Source organism: Poromitra crassiceps (assembly GCF_964638095.1).
Source record: "Poromitra crassiceps genome assembly, contig: HAP1_SCAFFOLD_1807, whole genome shotgun sequence".
Classification (NCBI taxonomy): domain Eukaryota; kingdom Metazoa; phylum Chordata; class Actinopteri; order Beryciformes; family Melamphaidae; genus Poromitra; species Poromitra crassiceps.
Genome location: NW_028150609.1, coordinates 1 through 17500, shown reverse-complemented (window position 1 = coordinate 17500; position 17500 = coordinate 1). Strand labels below are relative to the sequence as shown.

Here is a 17500-nt window from a genome sequence, read left to right as displayed (position 1 = left end):
CTCAGGCTGGGGAGGGAGGGGGGGCGCCATCTTTTTTAATCTCAGGTTTGACAGACAACTGAGAGCTTCTTTATGATTGATTTGTTTTTTTTATGACGGGATACAATTTTAACATAATGAGCCCTAAGTCCCGCCCCCTCCAACCTCAGCAAACAATCAAAACAGGGAAATGGCAATATTTAGGATTTGGGTTGAAACTAATGTCTACAACTTTTTGAGGCTTACAATTAGACACATACAGTAAGACCCTAAATTACATAGTTGGAAGGTTTTGGTGCATTTTGCTTGCCAGGCTCTTTAAATCTGTCCACAATTAGTGGATTCTCGTGGTTTTACTTGCTCTGGAGGATTTAACCCTAGTGGTTCCACACATTTGGTCAATACTGAGATTTATCTTCACAAATATCCAAAATGATGTCTAATGTAAAAAGAGAAATGTCAAAAAGTTCTGTAAAAGAGTGAATTAAGTGTTCTGTTCAAACCCCCTCTCTCTCCCCCCTCTCTCTGAAGGTGAACATAGTCATCTTTGTGCTGGCTGCCAAGGCTTCCTGTGGTCGCAGGCAGAAGGCCTTTGAGAAGTCAGGAGCTGTGTAAGTTTCTCACTCATGTTCACAATTCCACAAAACATCCAAAGGTTAGAAGTGTTTTAATTAGTTGTGCATATTAGTCAGTATTGATCTACAGTACTTACATTATCTGATATGCAATGTGTGTGTGTGTGTGTGTGTGTGTGTGTGTGTGTGTGTGTGTGTGTGTGTGTGTGTGTGTGTGTGTGTGTGTGTGTGTGTGTGTGTGTGTGTGTGTGTGTGTGTGTGTGTGTGTGTGTGTCCCACCCCAGTCCCGCACTGCGTATGGCCTTCCTCCTGCTGTTACTCATCAGCGCCACCTGGCTGCTTGGTCTGATGGCAGTCAACAGTGATGTCATGACCTTTCACTACCTGTTTGCCGTCTTCAGCTGTCTGCAGGTAACACAGTGATTATGTGTGGCTTCATCTGTGGTTACGGGATAAGAATGAGTGTGTGTGTGGGCGTCCGCGTCCGCTACCAACACGAGGGTCGCAGGTTCAAGCCCCCGTGTTACCTCTAGCTTGGTCGGGCGTTCATACAGGCGTAATTGGCCATGTCTGTGGGTGGGAAGCCGGATTAGCGTGATCCTCCCACACGCTATGTCCTGCCTGTGAAACTCCTCGCTGTCACGTGAAAAGAAGTAGCTGGCGACTGCACATGTATTGGAGGCAACAGGTGCCAGTCTACAACTCCCAAGATGGGCAGAGGGTGTGGTGCAACGACACAGGGGGAATTGGCCGTACAATTGGAGAGTAAATTGGAGAAAAATCAGAAGAAGAAAAAAACTTGACAAAACAAAATACAGTATCTATATGATATAATAATTCTCTCTCTCTCTCTCTCTCTCTCTCCTTCTCTCCACAGGGAGTCTTCTTCTTCTTCTTCCATGTGATCTTCAACAAAGAGGTGAGGACGAACCTGAAGAACGTTTTCACGGGAAAGAAGAGCGTACCGGACGAGTCCAGCACCACCAGGGCCTCCCTGCTCACTGTGAGTGGACACACACACACACACACACACACACACACACACACACACACACACACACACACACACACACACACACACACACTTCTACGTCTTCACTACATAATATAGTTTATGAGTCTGGGCAGACATGGATGTAAATTGTAACTTACCTTGGTGGCGGAGGCATACAACCATGAGGCGCTATATTTCTGGTTGTTTTTTGTGTCTTGATTTTGGTGTTGGTTGTTAAAAATGTAGTTTAATTCTATTTAAAAGCATTGAAAGCATCAAACAGTTTACACAATAAAAGTAATATTTTCAGCCTTACTGTATAATGACTGTTGTCTTCCCCTCCCTCCCACATCCCCTTGTCCTCCGTTCATCCCTCCATCCTCAGCGCTCCCTCAACTGCAACAACACGTACACGGAGGAGGGGCCGCTGTACCGCTCGGCCATCGGAGAGTCCACCGTGTCCCTGGACAGCACGCTCAGGTCAGCCAAGAGCCACAGCAGCTACCTGGCTTACATACTCAGGTATAACACTCACTGACCGCATGGCTGCTTCCACTGCACTGCCCCGTGTGTGTGTGTGTGTGTGTGTGTGTGTGTGTGTGTGCGTGTGTGTGAGAGTCAATAGTTCTCTGGTCACTCGCGATTCAAATCGTAGCTGAATTGCTTGGTTTGTCCAAGTAAAACTCTTTTTAGAAGGATTTTATGAAACGTCAGTGGAAAAATGAATGGAGAATTTCACTCCCTAAATCTTTTGATACACCGTGTGATTTTGTGATAAATTTAGAGTGAAAGCTACCACGACGTCTGAAAACAACCAATAGATCATATCAGTAGACGCTAAATGCTAGTAGAGGCTAATAAATAGTTAACGTTACCTCAAGCTCTCTTGGCATCACCATGTTGGCCTGTGTTCCCTAGCAGCCATGTTGGCCTGTGTTCCCTAGCAGGTCCACATTCTCCTCCTCCTCCTCTTCTTTGGATGTTTTTTCCATACACAATTCCACTTTGCAACGGCTCGATTCTTGCTAAGCTTAATTTGTTGACATCTTTACCAGACAACACTGATGCGTAGCTGCTGGGCGCGCTGCTGACGTTTGATTCCAGTAGGTGTCATCATCGTACAGTCTGCACACATCAAACCTGATGTACCAAGTTTATTAGATCAAACCTCGCACAGTCTGGCCTTCAATAAACGTATAACATTGCTAAACACGTACAGTCTGTAGGCGGCATTAGGCCGCATGGGGAACCCGGAAGAGGGCTTGACTTAGGCACTCTATAGAGTACCGCAGGCTTGATATATTTGCAGGCTTACCCAGAAATTGCTGCCATGCTGGTTCGTAAGCGGGAACGTGAATGGCATTTTAGTGTGGGTATTTCGGTTAAATGCATGAAATAAGGTCTGTGGTTAACAAACGTTTATGAAACAGCAAAGTTTGTGTTCAGCAAGATAATCTTCACAAACAAGGACCACTTTTATGACTTGAAGCGTAAATGCATTTTTTTTAAATGTGATTTTCAGAAAATATTTTATACTTTTATACTTTTACTTCTGAACTCATTCCTGCGGTTCTCTATTATAGCTTGTGTGTGTGTGCGTGTGCGTGCGCGCGTGTGTGAGTCTCTCTGTCTACTTCAGTTACTGTGGGAATTGCTTTCTATTTTGTTATTTACTTCTTTCTCTCCCTGCATGTCTGATGATGCATCAAATGTCTCCCACATACTAACAGCCCCAAACACACACATTTGCAGACAACCTCCTGTCCTTCTCAGCCTTCTGCACTTCTTACAGTTGAGTTGAGTGACTCTACACAGGTCTCTGCGTCTCTCTCCATTTCCAGGGTGCTTCTTTCTCTCTTACACACACGCATGCTGCCACAGAATGACACACAATTCTGTGCTCCTGCTTGCATGAGAAACCCACGCAAAGACTGGCAAACGCATGGCGTTGATGCAAAACCACATACAGACCAACCAGCTCTCACAAAGACTCCCACCAAGGCAAAGGAGCACTGCACTACCTATTCATACACACAGTCCATCCATATGTGCTGTTATGTTATGTTATGTTATGTTATGTCATGTCATGTCATGTCATGTCATGTCATGTCATGCCATGTCATGCCATGCCATGCCATGCCATGCCATGCCATGTCACTACATATTGAGATCATAAATTACAAATTTTCTCGAAGTCAAATTTTACGACGTGTATAGGGGACAAATGTGCTCAAGAATGGATGAATGTCAAAACTACATGGACGTCAATGAGAGAATAATCAGTTTTTTAAAGGAATGCACAAACGTTTTTAGCAGATTAGCACGTTGGTCTGTTAGCTGCTAAGCGATGAGAACATATAGGCACTAGAATGTTCCATGTGTCCAGAGTAGATCAGTTAGTCCACCGCTCCATGCTAAGTCTAAAGCTGTGTTTACACCGAGATATTTATTTGTCTCTCTGTCGCTCGATTCAACCCTTTGGAATCGCTCTGTCGTTGTGTTTAAATCGCTCGTCAACAGGCACAAGAATTGACGGACATCTGGGGGCTATAACGTTACGCAATGTCATGATGTTTGTCCACTACGAGCCACGGTAGTTGTTTACAAGCTAAGCCTATCAGCGTGCTCCTAACGCGAGCTCTATACCGGTAGTACAGACTTCACTTCATGTCAGCTGTCAGCCTGTCAATCAGCTGTCAATGCGGTTTGTTGCCACACAATAAACCAGCGGTTTGTTCCAAGCCAGTGTGATCCTTGACTCACTCTCACACGCCAGTGTGATCCTTGACTCACTCTCACACGGCAGCCAATCAGCGTTGAACAGCGAACGACTGATGCCAGCGAAATTTCGCTCAAGTTGGGATATTTCATCTCAGGCGACGAGCGAATTTTCGCCCTATTCTGTCTCTGTCGCTCGGACGCCCAGCAATTTTTCTCCGGGGCGAATATACGCTCAATCGCTCCGCTCGTTTGCCTTGACTTTGTATGTAAACTCGATGCCAGCGAAAAACTTTAATAGGTCGGTGTGAACGCACCTTTAGTGTTGAGTGGTAGGCAGAGTAGATCAGTTCATCCATCGCTCCATGCTAAGTCTTAGGGCATGTTCACACCATACGCCGAAGCAATGCTCAACCTAAGATCAACCTACACTGAACCCACAAGTTTCATTTTGGCATCCTTGTTAACAGGCGAAGCCGTTCATACCAGCCGCGTGCATGCCTTGCTCAAGGCACACTCACGCCGCGCTCAAGCGATCGTTCAGGATTCAGTCCTATTTTCCAAGCGTGACGCTGCCAGGCATGAATTCATTGGAAGTTGTGGGCGGGTTCAAGGCGCACCGAGTGATGCGCTGAGGAAAAGAGAGTGCTTCTGGTGTGATCGGTTAAGCGTGAGCTCAACTTCAGCGTGAGCTCAACTTCAGCGTGAGCTCAACTTCAATTCTGCTTATGTTAAGCGCCAGGCGTGAACAAAGGCTTAGTGTTGAGTGGTAGGCATTACCTCAAACAAGACAAAACAAGAACTTTAAATGGTAAGTATCTGGCTAAATCTGGTGGTTTTGTGTAGGAACCTGGCAAAATTTGCACAAAAATGCAATATTAAAATTAGATACTGTTGTGAACTACCAGGGACTACTTCCCCTGTATCCATAGTTAGGAAGTGAAGGGTGGGAAACTGTTTACAGCATAAATCACTTTTCAGCGGATGAATACATGGTTGCTCACCTGAAATAGTTCCAAAAATTAACTAGGGTACCAGGGAGACATGGGGGACTTTAATCTCTATGTTCTCCTCACTTTTTTGGCAAGATGACAAACGGGCCATTCTGCCCAAAATGTTGTGTTCCTTTATTCAATCCTGTAAAGTTGACTGTCTGAGATCTGTCTTTCCCAGAGCACAGATACTGTTCATCTGCTGCTAATCTCAGCTGCCTGTCTTGTACAGCTGTGTGTTTGAGTGTGTTAATCTCAGCTGCCTGTCTTGTACAGCTGTGTGTTTGAGTGTGTTAATCTCAGCTGCCTGTCTTGTACAACTGTGTTTGAGTGTGTTAATCTCAGCTGCCTGTCTTGTACAGCTGTGGGTTTGAGTGTGTTAATCTCAGCTGCCTGTCTTGTACAGCTGTGTGTTTGAGTGTGTTAATCTCAGCTGCCTGTCTTGTACAACTGTGTTTGAGTGTGTTAATCTCAGCTGCCTGTCTTGTACAGCTGTGTGTTTGAGTGTGTTAATCTCAGCTGCCTGTCTTGTACAACTGTGTTTGAGTGTGTTAATCTCAGCTGCCTGTCTTGTACAACTGTGTTTGAGTGTGTTAATCTCAGCTGCCTGTCTTGTACAGCTGTGTGTTTGAGTGTGTTAATCTCAGCTGCCTGTCTTGTACAGCTGTGTGTTTGAGTGTGTTAATCTCAGCTGCCTGTCTTGTCCAGCTGTGGGTTTGAGTGTGTTAATCTCAGCTGCCTGTCTTGTACAACTGTGTTTGAGTGTGTTAATCTCAGCTGCCTGTCTTGTACAGCTGTGTTTGAGTGTGTTAATCTCAGCTGCCTGTCTTGTACAGCTGTGTTTGAGTGTGTTCCAGTCGTGTTACTGTGTCAGCCATGTTTTCATCGGGGTGGAGTGGAGTTACATTTACGTGGTGTTTTAAACAGTTTGACAGAAGCTAAGGTTAGGTCTGACTGTACGCCTCGCCTCATAAAGCTGTCATCTGGGTAATATGAGCTGACTCCAGGGTCAATGAGAGCAAAAACCCTGGAGCGGGGTGTGGTGCGGCGTGCTGCCTGTGTGTGTGTGTGTGTGTGTGTGTGTGTGTGTGTGTGTGTGTGTGTGTGTGTGTGTGTGTGTGTGTGTGTGTGTGTGTGTGTGTGTGTGTGTGTGTGTGTGTGTGTGTGTGTGTGTGTGTGTGTGTGTGTGTGTGTGTGTGAGTGAGAGTGAGAGGTACAAGAAGAGAGTGAGGTAGACAGCACAAGGATATTATGGTTGCATGTAGCATTAAAAAAAATCATTTTGACTTGTCGTTTTAAATTTCAGTTTGGTTTTATTTCGTTTTTATAACGGGGTATGCTAGTTCCGTTTATTTTTTTTGTTTTGAAAATGCTTAGATTTAGTTGAGTCTTTATTAGTTTCAGTGTTAAACAAAACAATCCATCATACTATTTTTTATTTTATTTTATTTTTTAGGACAGATGAGCAACCATCCACAAAAAGACAACTATAAAAGATGTGTGTCAGTCAGTGTGTGTCATTAAAGGATGGCTTTACCGATCATTAACCCACTTTGTATCATTAATAATCTCGCTAATATAAACACATGTGCAGTGTTTACCTCTCTCTCTGTTTTCCTCATGGCTCCCATTTCCTCCTCTGGCAAAATGCTCCGTTAGGGCTGTCCTCAACTCAGGATTCTGCCAGTCGAATCGGATTCGACTGTCCAATACGAATATTCGACTATTCTATAGAAAAAAATAAAAAATAAAAAGAAGAATATCTTCAGTGATTATTTTGACCACATTAACAGTCAATGCAACAGAGTGATGGGGACATATTTTTGAGCATTTAAAAATCTATAAGAGACTGTATATGATCATGCAAGAATTGAATTGCCGACATCCGGCTATTGGATAAAGGATTTGTCTGAATAATGAGAGAGGCACGATACATATTCTTTTTTTAAATTAAGCTCTTATAGCCCAATGTTTTATTTCACCTTTTAAACATTAAAACAACATGTAGCCTAAACGGATAACAACTTAAACAGTTCTTTAGCCTATTTCTCAAAAACTAATAGGCCTAAATAAATGGAAACAAGAATAAATTAACAAATGAAATTAAGATTGGAATTTACATTTGGGGGAAACGACTGCTTGACTTGAGGAATCTCCATCGACTCAGGGGTCTCTCAACTGATGATTTGACTATTCGACTTTTAGGACAGCCCGTTTATGTCACAACGCAATTTTCTTTTTTTAAGCATGTGCACATCCATGGAGAATTGCATGGAGAGCCTTAATGAGCCTTAATGACTTGCAGCTGGCAGGGGCGGAGTTTCTGCATGGATTTTTCTCCATGAGGTAAACAGCGAGAGAAGGTAAACACTGCCCATGTGCTTATATTACCGAGATTATATGTGATATAAAGTGCGTTGATAATCCCTAAAGCCATCCTTTAAAGCAGATTCCACCCAAAATACTAAGCTTATGTGGGAAATAAATTGTCAAAGACGAAAACTAAAGACATTTTCTCTATCATTTTAGTTTTAGTTAGTTTTGTATAAACATACAATAAAGTTTCAGTTGGTTATCGTTTTTTAATTTTTATCTTTATTTCCGTTGTTGAAAATATTTTTTCACACCTACTTTTCGTTGTTTGGTTAGTTTTCGATAACGACAATAACCTTGAGTCAGGCAAGGCCTCAGAGTAAGAGTAAGAGGGAGAGAAAAAGAATGGCTGGAGACTTGGGAAAGGAGGGAGATGAGACTGTACCTGTTAAAGTGGGAATGTAAGGTTCGCACACAAACACATGCGCGCACACACACACACACACACACACACACACACACACACACCTTTTCCCTGTGGCGGTTGGCCCATCTCCAGCTGCTTGCAGGAGCTTCCCTCAGATCAGCCATCAGACGAGTCAGAGTCTCCGGGAGCTTTCTGCCCTCCAGACAACGTCGCTCTCAATCCACCCTAAACAGACACACAGCTGCTGAGGAGAGGAGGCAGGGGAGGGAGAGGCGGGAGAGAAAGTCAGACGTGGATGCAGAGAGAGGAGGGAAGTGAAGGGCGGGCAGGTTGAGGGATTAGATAAGAGGAGAGATTTTCCATCCAAGTATTTCTCTGTGCTCAGTGGCCTTGTGGTCTGAGTGTCCGCCCTGAGACTGGGAGGTCGTGAGTTCGATCCCCGGCCGAGTCATACCAAAGACTATAAAAATGGGACCCATTTGCCTCCCTGCTTGGCACTCAGCATCAAAGGGTTGGAATTGGGGGGTTAGATCACCATATGATTCCCGAGCGCGGCGCACGCTGCCGCTCCCCCAGGGGATGGGTCAAATGCGGAGAACAAATTTCACACATTGTGTGACAATCAATGGGACTTTACCTTTACCTCTGCAAATTATTATGCGTCAAGCTGAATGGAAACTGCAAGTTTCAATAGCAGCTCTACTTAAAGGATGGCTTCACCGATAATCAACCCACTTTGTATCATAGATACATAAACAGAGAGAGAAGGTAAACACTGCCCATGTGCTTATTTTACCCAGGTTATTAATGATACAAAGTGGGTTGATTATCGGTAAAGCCATCATTTAATCCCGCTTAAAAAAGTTGTGTTTGCTTGAGATGGAAACCTTTTGTCGATAAAGAAAGTACAGTATGCAATAAACTTTAAGAGTGCACTTGTCAAATAAATAATGACACAATGAAACTATACCACCTTACTAATCAATTGAAGTACTGTATTCTCAAATTTTCAGTTGGATGTGTTTCTTTTCCGACGGCGACATTCATGATGCAGATTTCTTCGCTTGGGCCAATAATAGATGTGTTTTACTATATTAAAAGCTTCCCCACTTCACCTGTACAGGACTTGGGTGTAATTGGAAGCTCAGAGTTTCTCTTCAACGTCGTTTTCTCTCACCACCCCCAATCTATTATATTTGGCCAGGATGCTATCATTGTGCTATATTAATTCTGGGTGTCTGCCAGGAATCTGGTACAGATAAAGTTCATCTGCCCTCAGGGGGGGAAATACCTTTCTGTTGGAGACAGTGAACGTTGCACTGAAAGCCAAAGCGATTAAAGGCAGTTCTCTCCGTTTCCCAGTCGTTTCTGTTGATGCTGTCAACTGAGAAAAGTGGTTTGGAGTGGGCGATGTCTGGTTTTAGCTGCTGTATGTTACATGTCTCAAACGTCAAGTCGGGGCTTGAACTAACTTTTAGCAACGCTATACTTTCTCCTCTCCCCATCTCTCGCTTGCTCCTCTTGCTCCCTCACTTGCCACCTTCCCTACCCCTCCCCTCTCTCTCTCCCCCCTCCCCCCCCTCTCTCTCTGTAGGGAGGAATCAGGTCAGAAGCCCAGTGTTTCTTCGGGAACAGCTAAAGGACACACAGATCTGGATGGACCTCTCTTCCACAGAAATGGCACCAAGGGAGATGGTAAGTGTTTGTTTGGTTCTGTATTTCATACATTATTATTTAGGTAGAGAACTCAACAAAAGCATAGATTTATATGGACCACTCACTCACTTAATGAGAAATTCTGTCTTGTATATGGCTTGATCCTGTTTCATTAATAAAGGTTAATCTGTCCGTTTCCCCCTTGTTATGCCATCAGACTCGGACTCGGACAGCGAGCTGTCAGTTGACGAGCACAGCTCCTCCTACGCCTCCTCCCACTCTTCCGACAGTGAGGACGACGAAGTCAACATCAAGCCGAAGTGGAACAATGAGAGGCAGCCGGTTCACAGCACACCCAAAGGTACACAAGGTGCCGTTTAGCTGTTAAGTTAGAGCAAGGCACTAATGCTGCCAGGGTTAGGGGGTTGAATACCATCAGGGCCGGCCATCCGAATAACATGCAATCTTGGTATTTTATGGCACTTGGATAAAAGTGTCCACCACATGACACGTGCACACAGTAAAAAAAGAAATAATTATAAATAAAGATATTAGAGGTTGGGTTGGGTATCTCCACTGATTTACGATTTGATACCATACATTTATAACAACAATACAAATTTTGCTTCGAGATGAAAGAGATTCTCAAAGAACTAATACTGTAAATTGTACAAGGAACCCTCTAACCTGGTGCATTCTTAAAAATATTAATATTTACAGATGTAAACATCTAAAAACCAAACCACGCCATTCTAACAGGGTTAAAGCTTCAAGCATCCACGGGAAATGCATTATATTAATTATAATATAAATATAATTAATTATATTGGGATTTATGAATCGAGTTCCCTCCGAGAATCAGTTCTTCAAATGAATATCGATTTGATATCGATATATCGATTTTTCTTTTTTTACCCAGGCCTAATTAGAGGATATCTTTCCAATTTCCAATTCAAAAATGCCGCAGCTCAACCATTATTGCTCTCCACACCTCCATGTAAAAGCCACAGCTGAAATGCTCATGCATATTCAAGCATCACTAACTGAAGTAGAAATAGACAAGGCGGGTTTAGGGATACAGCAAAAAGGTAAATTACAACACTAAATAATGCATTGAACATCACATATAGTATTGCTAATATTCCTTAGCAACACTCATTCCAGTTTGTCTCTTCCCCCTTCCCCCCCCTCCCAGTGGATTCGGTGTCCAATCACGTGAAGCCGTACTGGCCGACGGAGCACACCACAGCCAGTGACAGCGAGGATCCAGGCGGGGTGGAGAGGCTGAGGGTGGAGACCAAAGTGAACGTGGAGCTGCACCCAGAGAATAAGCTCAACCACGTGGGAGAAAGAGAGAGGGAGGCGTCCCAGGAGAGAGACAGAGAGATGCCGTCTAACGCTAAGGAAACAGCGCCACCTAGCCTACCCAACAGCAACAGCAACCACCAGCCAGAGCAGAGAAAAGGTGAGAGAGGAGAATGCACACTTGAGTCTGCATGGACATGTTTACTTGTCTTGTGATTTCTTTATTCCGGTGGTTCTCAAACTTTTTCACGTCAACGAACCCTAAACTGACACAAATCAGACCGTGGACCCCCATTAGATAAGATTCTGTCCCAGGGTCCCCCATCTGACAAGATTTTTTGCTTTTAGATGTTTTATTACAGAAAGTGTATGAAAACCATGACCAAATCCTACATTCTGTCATTGTGTTACTTATGGATGGAATAGTATAGAATATAATGAAATAAATGATTATCTTCTTTTTTTTGCTGGGGACCCCACTTTCAGAACCACTGCTTTATTCAGTCAGTCAGTTAGTCAGTCAGTCAGTCAGTCAGTCAGTCAGTCAGTCAGTCAGTCAGTCAGATAGACAGTCAGTTAGTTAATAATTAATTTAAGGCAGCACAGAGAGTTAATTTTTTTTCTAATTCTTAAACTATGACTTTGTGTCTTATGACCCTGTCTGAAAAATAAAATTACTGTAGCACCTGTGGGACAGTCAAGATTCGACTGAATTGAATTGAATTGAATTGAAACTAAACAAACCGCACTGTATCCAGAATTGAACCCAGTTGAATGAGTTGAACTGAATGGAGCTGAACTGCTTGTCTCTCTGCCCCTCCCCTCCAGGCATCCTAAAGAATAAAATCAGCTACCCTCCTCCGCTGACGGACAAGAACATGAAGAACCGTCTGCGGGAAAAGCTGAGCGACTACAACCCCCACCCCACCATCACCTCCCCTCCCCCCAACAACAACCACAGCAGCTCCACCTCCCCTCCCCCCGCCTCCGTCAACATCCTGACCCCGTCCTCCCGGCCGTCCTCGCTGGCCTCCAACGAGGGCGTGGTCCGGCCCGCCAACCACGTGGGCATCGTCTCCGTCACCAAGCCGCCCGTCGCCCCGCGGCCGCAGCTCCCCGTCCCCGTGCCGACCACGCCCATCTACCGGGAGGCCAACGGCGGAGTGGCCATGCACCTCAAGGCGGGCACGGTTAACGGCGGGAACGAGTCCGACTCCGAGTTAGTATAGCCCTCTCTAGAGTGTGTTGGCTTGTAGCGATGATGTGAGAGATGTGGTTTACCGATGCCAGTTCAATTCGATTCATTCGATTTGATGTGGTTTCTCCTTTTTAGCCTATAATAATAATAATAATAACATTATTATTATTATAGGTAATAATAATAATAATAATAATAACAATAATAACAATAATAACATAAATGGAATTATGCAGTGGCCAAAAAAGTGTTAAACAAATCCAAATATAGATATATATATAATTATATAGGTGGAAAAAAGACTATAAGTTCATTTCAGCAGGTGATTTGCATAACTTTATCTACTGAAGAGTTAGAAATACCTTTGCATAAATAACATGTATTGGTTGACCATAGTGTCAACTGATCCCCCCTGCATGCATCATAACAGATTGCAATATTTTAAAAAGGAGTTTGTACTTCACTATAGCATGAATGAATGTGAGCATCCTGCTTAAATGCTGCATGACGACCTCCTGCCTCCCTACACTCACCTAACCTTGCATGTTCTCCTCTCCTCTTATACCTTGTCCCTCCTTGCATCCCTCTCTCTATCCATCTCTCCCTCCCTCCCTCCCTGCATCCCTCCTCTCTCCCTCCCTCCCTCCCTCCCTCCCCCTGTCCCGCTAACAGTGGCAGTAATGAGACTTCGATCTGACCTGTTAGGAAAACCCAGACGAGCCTGCCCTTGTGAGAGGAGGGGGGACGAGACCCGCTGGAGGAGGACAGACGAGAAGAGGAGAACGAAATGAAAGACGATAGAAGATGATGGAGGAGAAGTGAAGATGGGCTGATTTAGGAGAGAGGGATGCCTCGGAGGAAAAGAGGGTCCGCGTGTTCCCAAGGCCTCATCTATCCATCCATCCATCCCTCCTCTCTCTGGAGAGCAGTATTAACTGCAGACCCAAAGACTGCCCGAGTCAAGAAAATGAACAATTAAAGAAAGGGTGTGAGAAATAATAAAGGGAATGCTATGTTGGACTATACAAAGAGAGGATGCGATGGAGTCTCCTGTGCCAAAACCACTAAAGGAAAACTGGGTGGAGAATTAGGAGAAAAAGAAAAGACTTCCCCCAGAATGCACTGTAAGCCCCAGAATGAGCAATGTCTTCCTCTATGGTGATTATGAGGGGTCTGTCCCTAGGTACAGATCTGGGGTCAGTATCTCAGTTTCCCCATCAATGGGTAAAGTTAGGAAACGGGCAGAAAAGCAGAACTCAATTCGGTTTCTGCCTCACGGAAACAGACACAGATGTATAACGACGGTGTGCACAGGCACACATACAGTACATCCTGGTACTGGTATAGTACAGTCCCATTTGTAGTTCAAATGGATTAAAAGGACTACAAGACCCCCAACGCAATGGGGGGTCCTACAACAGGGAGTTCCACGTTGGAAGCCTTAACCCAGACATAAAGCTGTGTGTGTGTGTGTTCCTCCTAAATAGCACAACTTGTTCTCACTGACTTGCCCTGCCTTTGGACTGTAAGTGGTGCACTAATAAGGGGAGTTGTAATTTGGGACACACCCCACTCGTCAATACTGGACCCCTCGGACTGCGCTATCACACACCAAGTGCTCTCCTCTCATGGAAAACTCTGAGAGACGCCTTCACAGCCTCTCACCGCAGTGCATTTAGACTGTCATTAATGTGTAGATATTCCTAAAGGTGAAGAAATGATCTATTTTGTATTTCATCTGGTGCGAGCATAGCGAGAGTACTGTTTCTAAACTGAAAATCCATTTCCTGTGTAGAGTTGGGAAAGCTTTCCGATGGTAAAAAAAACAAACAAAAAAACATTGTATGCTGGTTTAGTTGACTGAGAAGAACAATACTAGTCTGAGTACAAACGTGTGCCTTCTTCACGTGTGCCTGGATTGAGGCCTTATGCACGCACACATACACTCACACACAGCCTCTGGCGGCCATAGTGGAGGTCCTCTGCTCTTGACTGTGTTTCTAAACACAGGCAGCTCCACACAATTCAAAGGATTGATCATTTCTCTGCTAGTTTTGACACATCACTGCAAAATCTGAGTGGTTCTGTGTTTACATAATGTCAGCTAGCCCATCATAGGATCTAGTCAGCTAATTATCACTGTCTTGTTGTAAACAAATATGATTTTTATACAGGCTAGCATACACAAGTTAGTGGCTGGTACCGGTAGTAGCTTGTTAACATTAACATTGGTTGCGCAAGCTAAAAACAACTGTACCGGTAAGTTGACGCTGTTTTTTTTTTTAGGGGTACAGCTGAAGATAATACAGCTTTCTGATCGTCACAATAACCTACATTTGGAAACAAATCAACCAACACAGCAATCCTTTTCAGATAACTCTCATTTCCTAGCCAGGCTGTTACATATTTAGCCAGAATTTGCACACAGCCAATTATCTGATGGACCTCCATGACTGCTTTATAATGCATCACATTACACACACTGACACATGCACACATAGAGTGAATCACACAAGTACACACAAACACACACACACATACTGGATGACTGTCGATTGTGTGCGTGTGAGACCTAGAATGTCCCAAGTGCATGTACACTCTGTTATGGGCCTAAATGAACAGTAATTACTGTATGTGGAAGAGGAGGGAATTCCCCCTCTGTTGAAAACTGTGTCTGTTCAAGCACTATGAACCCTAAGCCTTCTTTTCCAGTGTGCTTTCTGCCTGATTGTCCAATGCAACACACTCCTGCTTACCAAAGTCATGAAATATGCATTCCAGGGTTGTGCTCAGTTCACTTTCAACTCACACAGTTCAAAATGTAACGGACACATTAATGATCTGCCTTGATGCGTATTAATTCATGGAGTGGATATCCAGAGTTTTAGCCCATATCTACAATTTGAGGACATTGACACCTACTCTTCTTCTTCTTCTTCTGCCTACAAAATAGTTGTGGTTTTGAAATATTTACTTATACAGTACATACCATATGTATAAGTAATTATTTAATTTGGAATGAACTCGTCAATGTAAAACAAACTTTTACTCAATTGTCTGAGATAAAAGTGAATTGATGCCAACTCTAGTGCATATTGCACCTCTGTATATTATGTCCTTGTAAAGTTTACCGTGCGCTCACCGAAAGCCTGTGTCCCATACCTACACCCCATACTGTAGCCAGTGTTCTGCCCCCAGTAATCAATGCTGTTGATACATGTCCTTGTTTTTGTATGATCCAAGACACTGGAAATGTTTTGTAACATAATGTATATTTATTTTTTATGGTTTTAAGACACTGGAAAACAAGATGATTGTGACTGTAAAATTAAAGATGACACATTGAATTTTTAACCGTCTCGTCCAGCGTCTAGTCTGTTGTCTGAAAAGGAGCCTTGCTAGTAAAAATGCTAACTGTAGGCCTACTCAAGAAAATGTAGGTGACATCAACCTTTCTGGACCCAACAAGTGATGATTAAGTCAGTAGGCCTACTGCACTTTGCCATTTTAAACGTCCTGATAATAGACCTGCAATAGAGCCCACACACCTTGCAACCAAGGTCTATAATTCTAGTGTAGCCTTTACATTCTATATGATCTTTGGTGTGTTTTTGTAATTTAAAGGCAAAATATTCCATTGTACAGTACATACTTCTGACCTCTGATTCTACCTCTTATTCAGATTTAGTGTCCAGGTATTGTGTAACTAGTAAGTTAAGTTAAGTTATCCTTTATTTATCCCCTTGGGGAAATTCATCCTCTGCATTTGACCCATCCTCTACTAGGAACCTTAGGAGCAGTGGGCAGCCACTGTGCAGCGCCCGGGGACCAACTCCAGTTATTTTGCCAGTGCCTTGGTCAGGAGCACTGACAGGAGTATTAACCCTAACATACATGTCTTTCTTGATGGTGGGAGGAAACCGGAGCACCCGGAGAAAACCCACACGGACACGGGGAGAACATGCAAACTCCACACAGAAAGGACCTGGGACGGACCGGGGTTCGAACCCGGGACCTTCTTGCTGTGAGGCAACAGTGTTAACCACTGAGCCACCGTGCCGTATTTGCCTACATTTACAGTGCTGAGTGGGAAAATTATACTGTGGATTTAAAAAAGGAGATAAAAAGAGAAAAATAAAGAGTAGGCTGGAATGAATCAAACAAACTGACAATGAATTCAAACAGTGATGAAGACTGGAGGGCCAGAGCTGTATGTGCCTTGGAGTGAGATATTGTCCATACATGGTCATGTATGGGGAGGGGAGAGTCTGTGCTCAGTGATGCTGAGAAACCTGCTGCCTGTCTCAATGTGAAGCAGATTACACCTGCAAGTGAATGTAATGTGTGTGTGTGTGTGTGTGTGTGTGTGTGTGTGTGTGTTTGTGTGTGTGTGTGTGTGTGTGCGTGTGTGTGTTATTTACTTACTCATTACTTATTTAATTACTGCAATGTCAATAAATGACTTACCCCTAAGCAGTGTCGGCGGTAACTCATTACAAAAGTAACATATTACATGTACTATATTACTTTTAGCAGTAACTCAGTAATATAACTTATTACCAAAAGGATTTCAGTAATATTATACCAGTTACTTCGTCAAGTAACACAAGTTACAAATTGAGTTATGTTTTTATTTTTTTTATCAAAGCACATTATTAAATAAGATACAATCATTTCCTAATCAAATTGTGTGTTTTAATGCAAATAAATAAATAAATTATAAGGAAAATAAAAGGATAACATTTTTTACAGGACAACACAGGCAACAAGACGGTTTAAATCATTTTTCGGGATGGTTCCAGTGCGGCGATGTCATTCTGCTAATGCTGTTATTTTGGTGAAAGTAATGCAAAAGTAGTGTAATAATAAGTAACACGTTAGTCTACACAGACAGTAATATTGTAAAGTAACTTACTTTCAAATGAAAGTAACTAGGAATACTATATTACATTTTGAAAACAATGTAATATAGTTACACTATATTACACACACACACACACACACACACACACACACACACACACACACACACACACACACACACACACACACACACACACACACACACACTCATCATAACTCACCAGGCCCTAACACTTTCTCTGCCTCTCAGTCTGGCATTTGGAGGTAAGCTGACTGTACTGTGCGCAGCCCCATCTGTCTTCAGCCATATGTACCAGATTAGGTGAGATGCACTTAGGCGGCGGTGGATCAAAGAGCTGGAAAGGGGGGGGGGGGGTGTTTGGGCTTCCGAGGTGGGCTGAAGGAGATGTAAGTGAATTATTTCAGCACAGGGTAAGAAGTTATCACATTCCTCTCTGCTCTCTCTCTGGTAGAGATAAG

The 17500-nt window shown here is 43.5% G+C and overlaps 1 protein-coding gene across 1 annotated transcript in view; it reads left to right on the top strand.

The window, feature by feature from the left end:
* LOC310772043 (cadherin EGF LAG seven-pass G-type receptor 1-like) overlaps positions 1–15473 on the top strand; it is a gene marked incomplete at its 5' end in the record, with an annotated part of 19939 nt that extends 4466 nt beyond the window's left edge. The window contains 9 exons of the mRNA XM_083664513.1: positions 511–590; positions 839–965; positions 1432–1557; positions 1934–2028; positions 9593–9693; positions 9872–10015; positions 10850–11119; positions 11788–12178; positions 12830–15473. Coding sequence (XP_083520639.1) covers positions 511–590; positions 839–965; positions 1432–1557; positions 1934–2028; positions 9593–9693; positions 9872–10015; positions 10850–11119; positions 11788–12178; positions 12830–12854 — 1359 coding nt within the window. The 3' untranslated portion in view covers positions 12855–15473. The remainder of the gene's footprint in view (positions 1–510; positions 591–838; positions 966–1431; positions 1558–1933; positions 2029–9592; positions 9694–9871; positions 10016–10849; positions 11120–11787; positions 12179–12829) is intronic.
* Positions 15474–17500: the final 2027 nt, after the last annotated feature.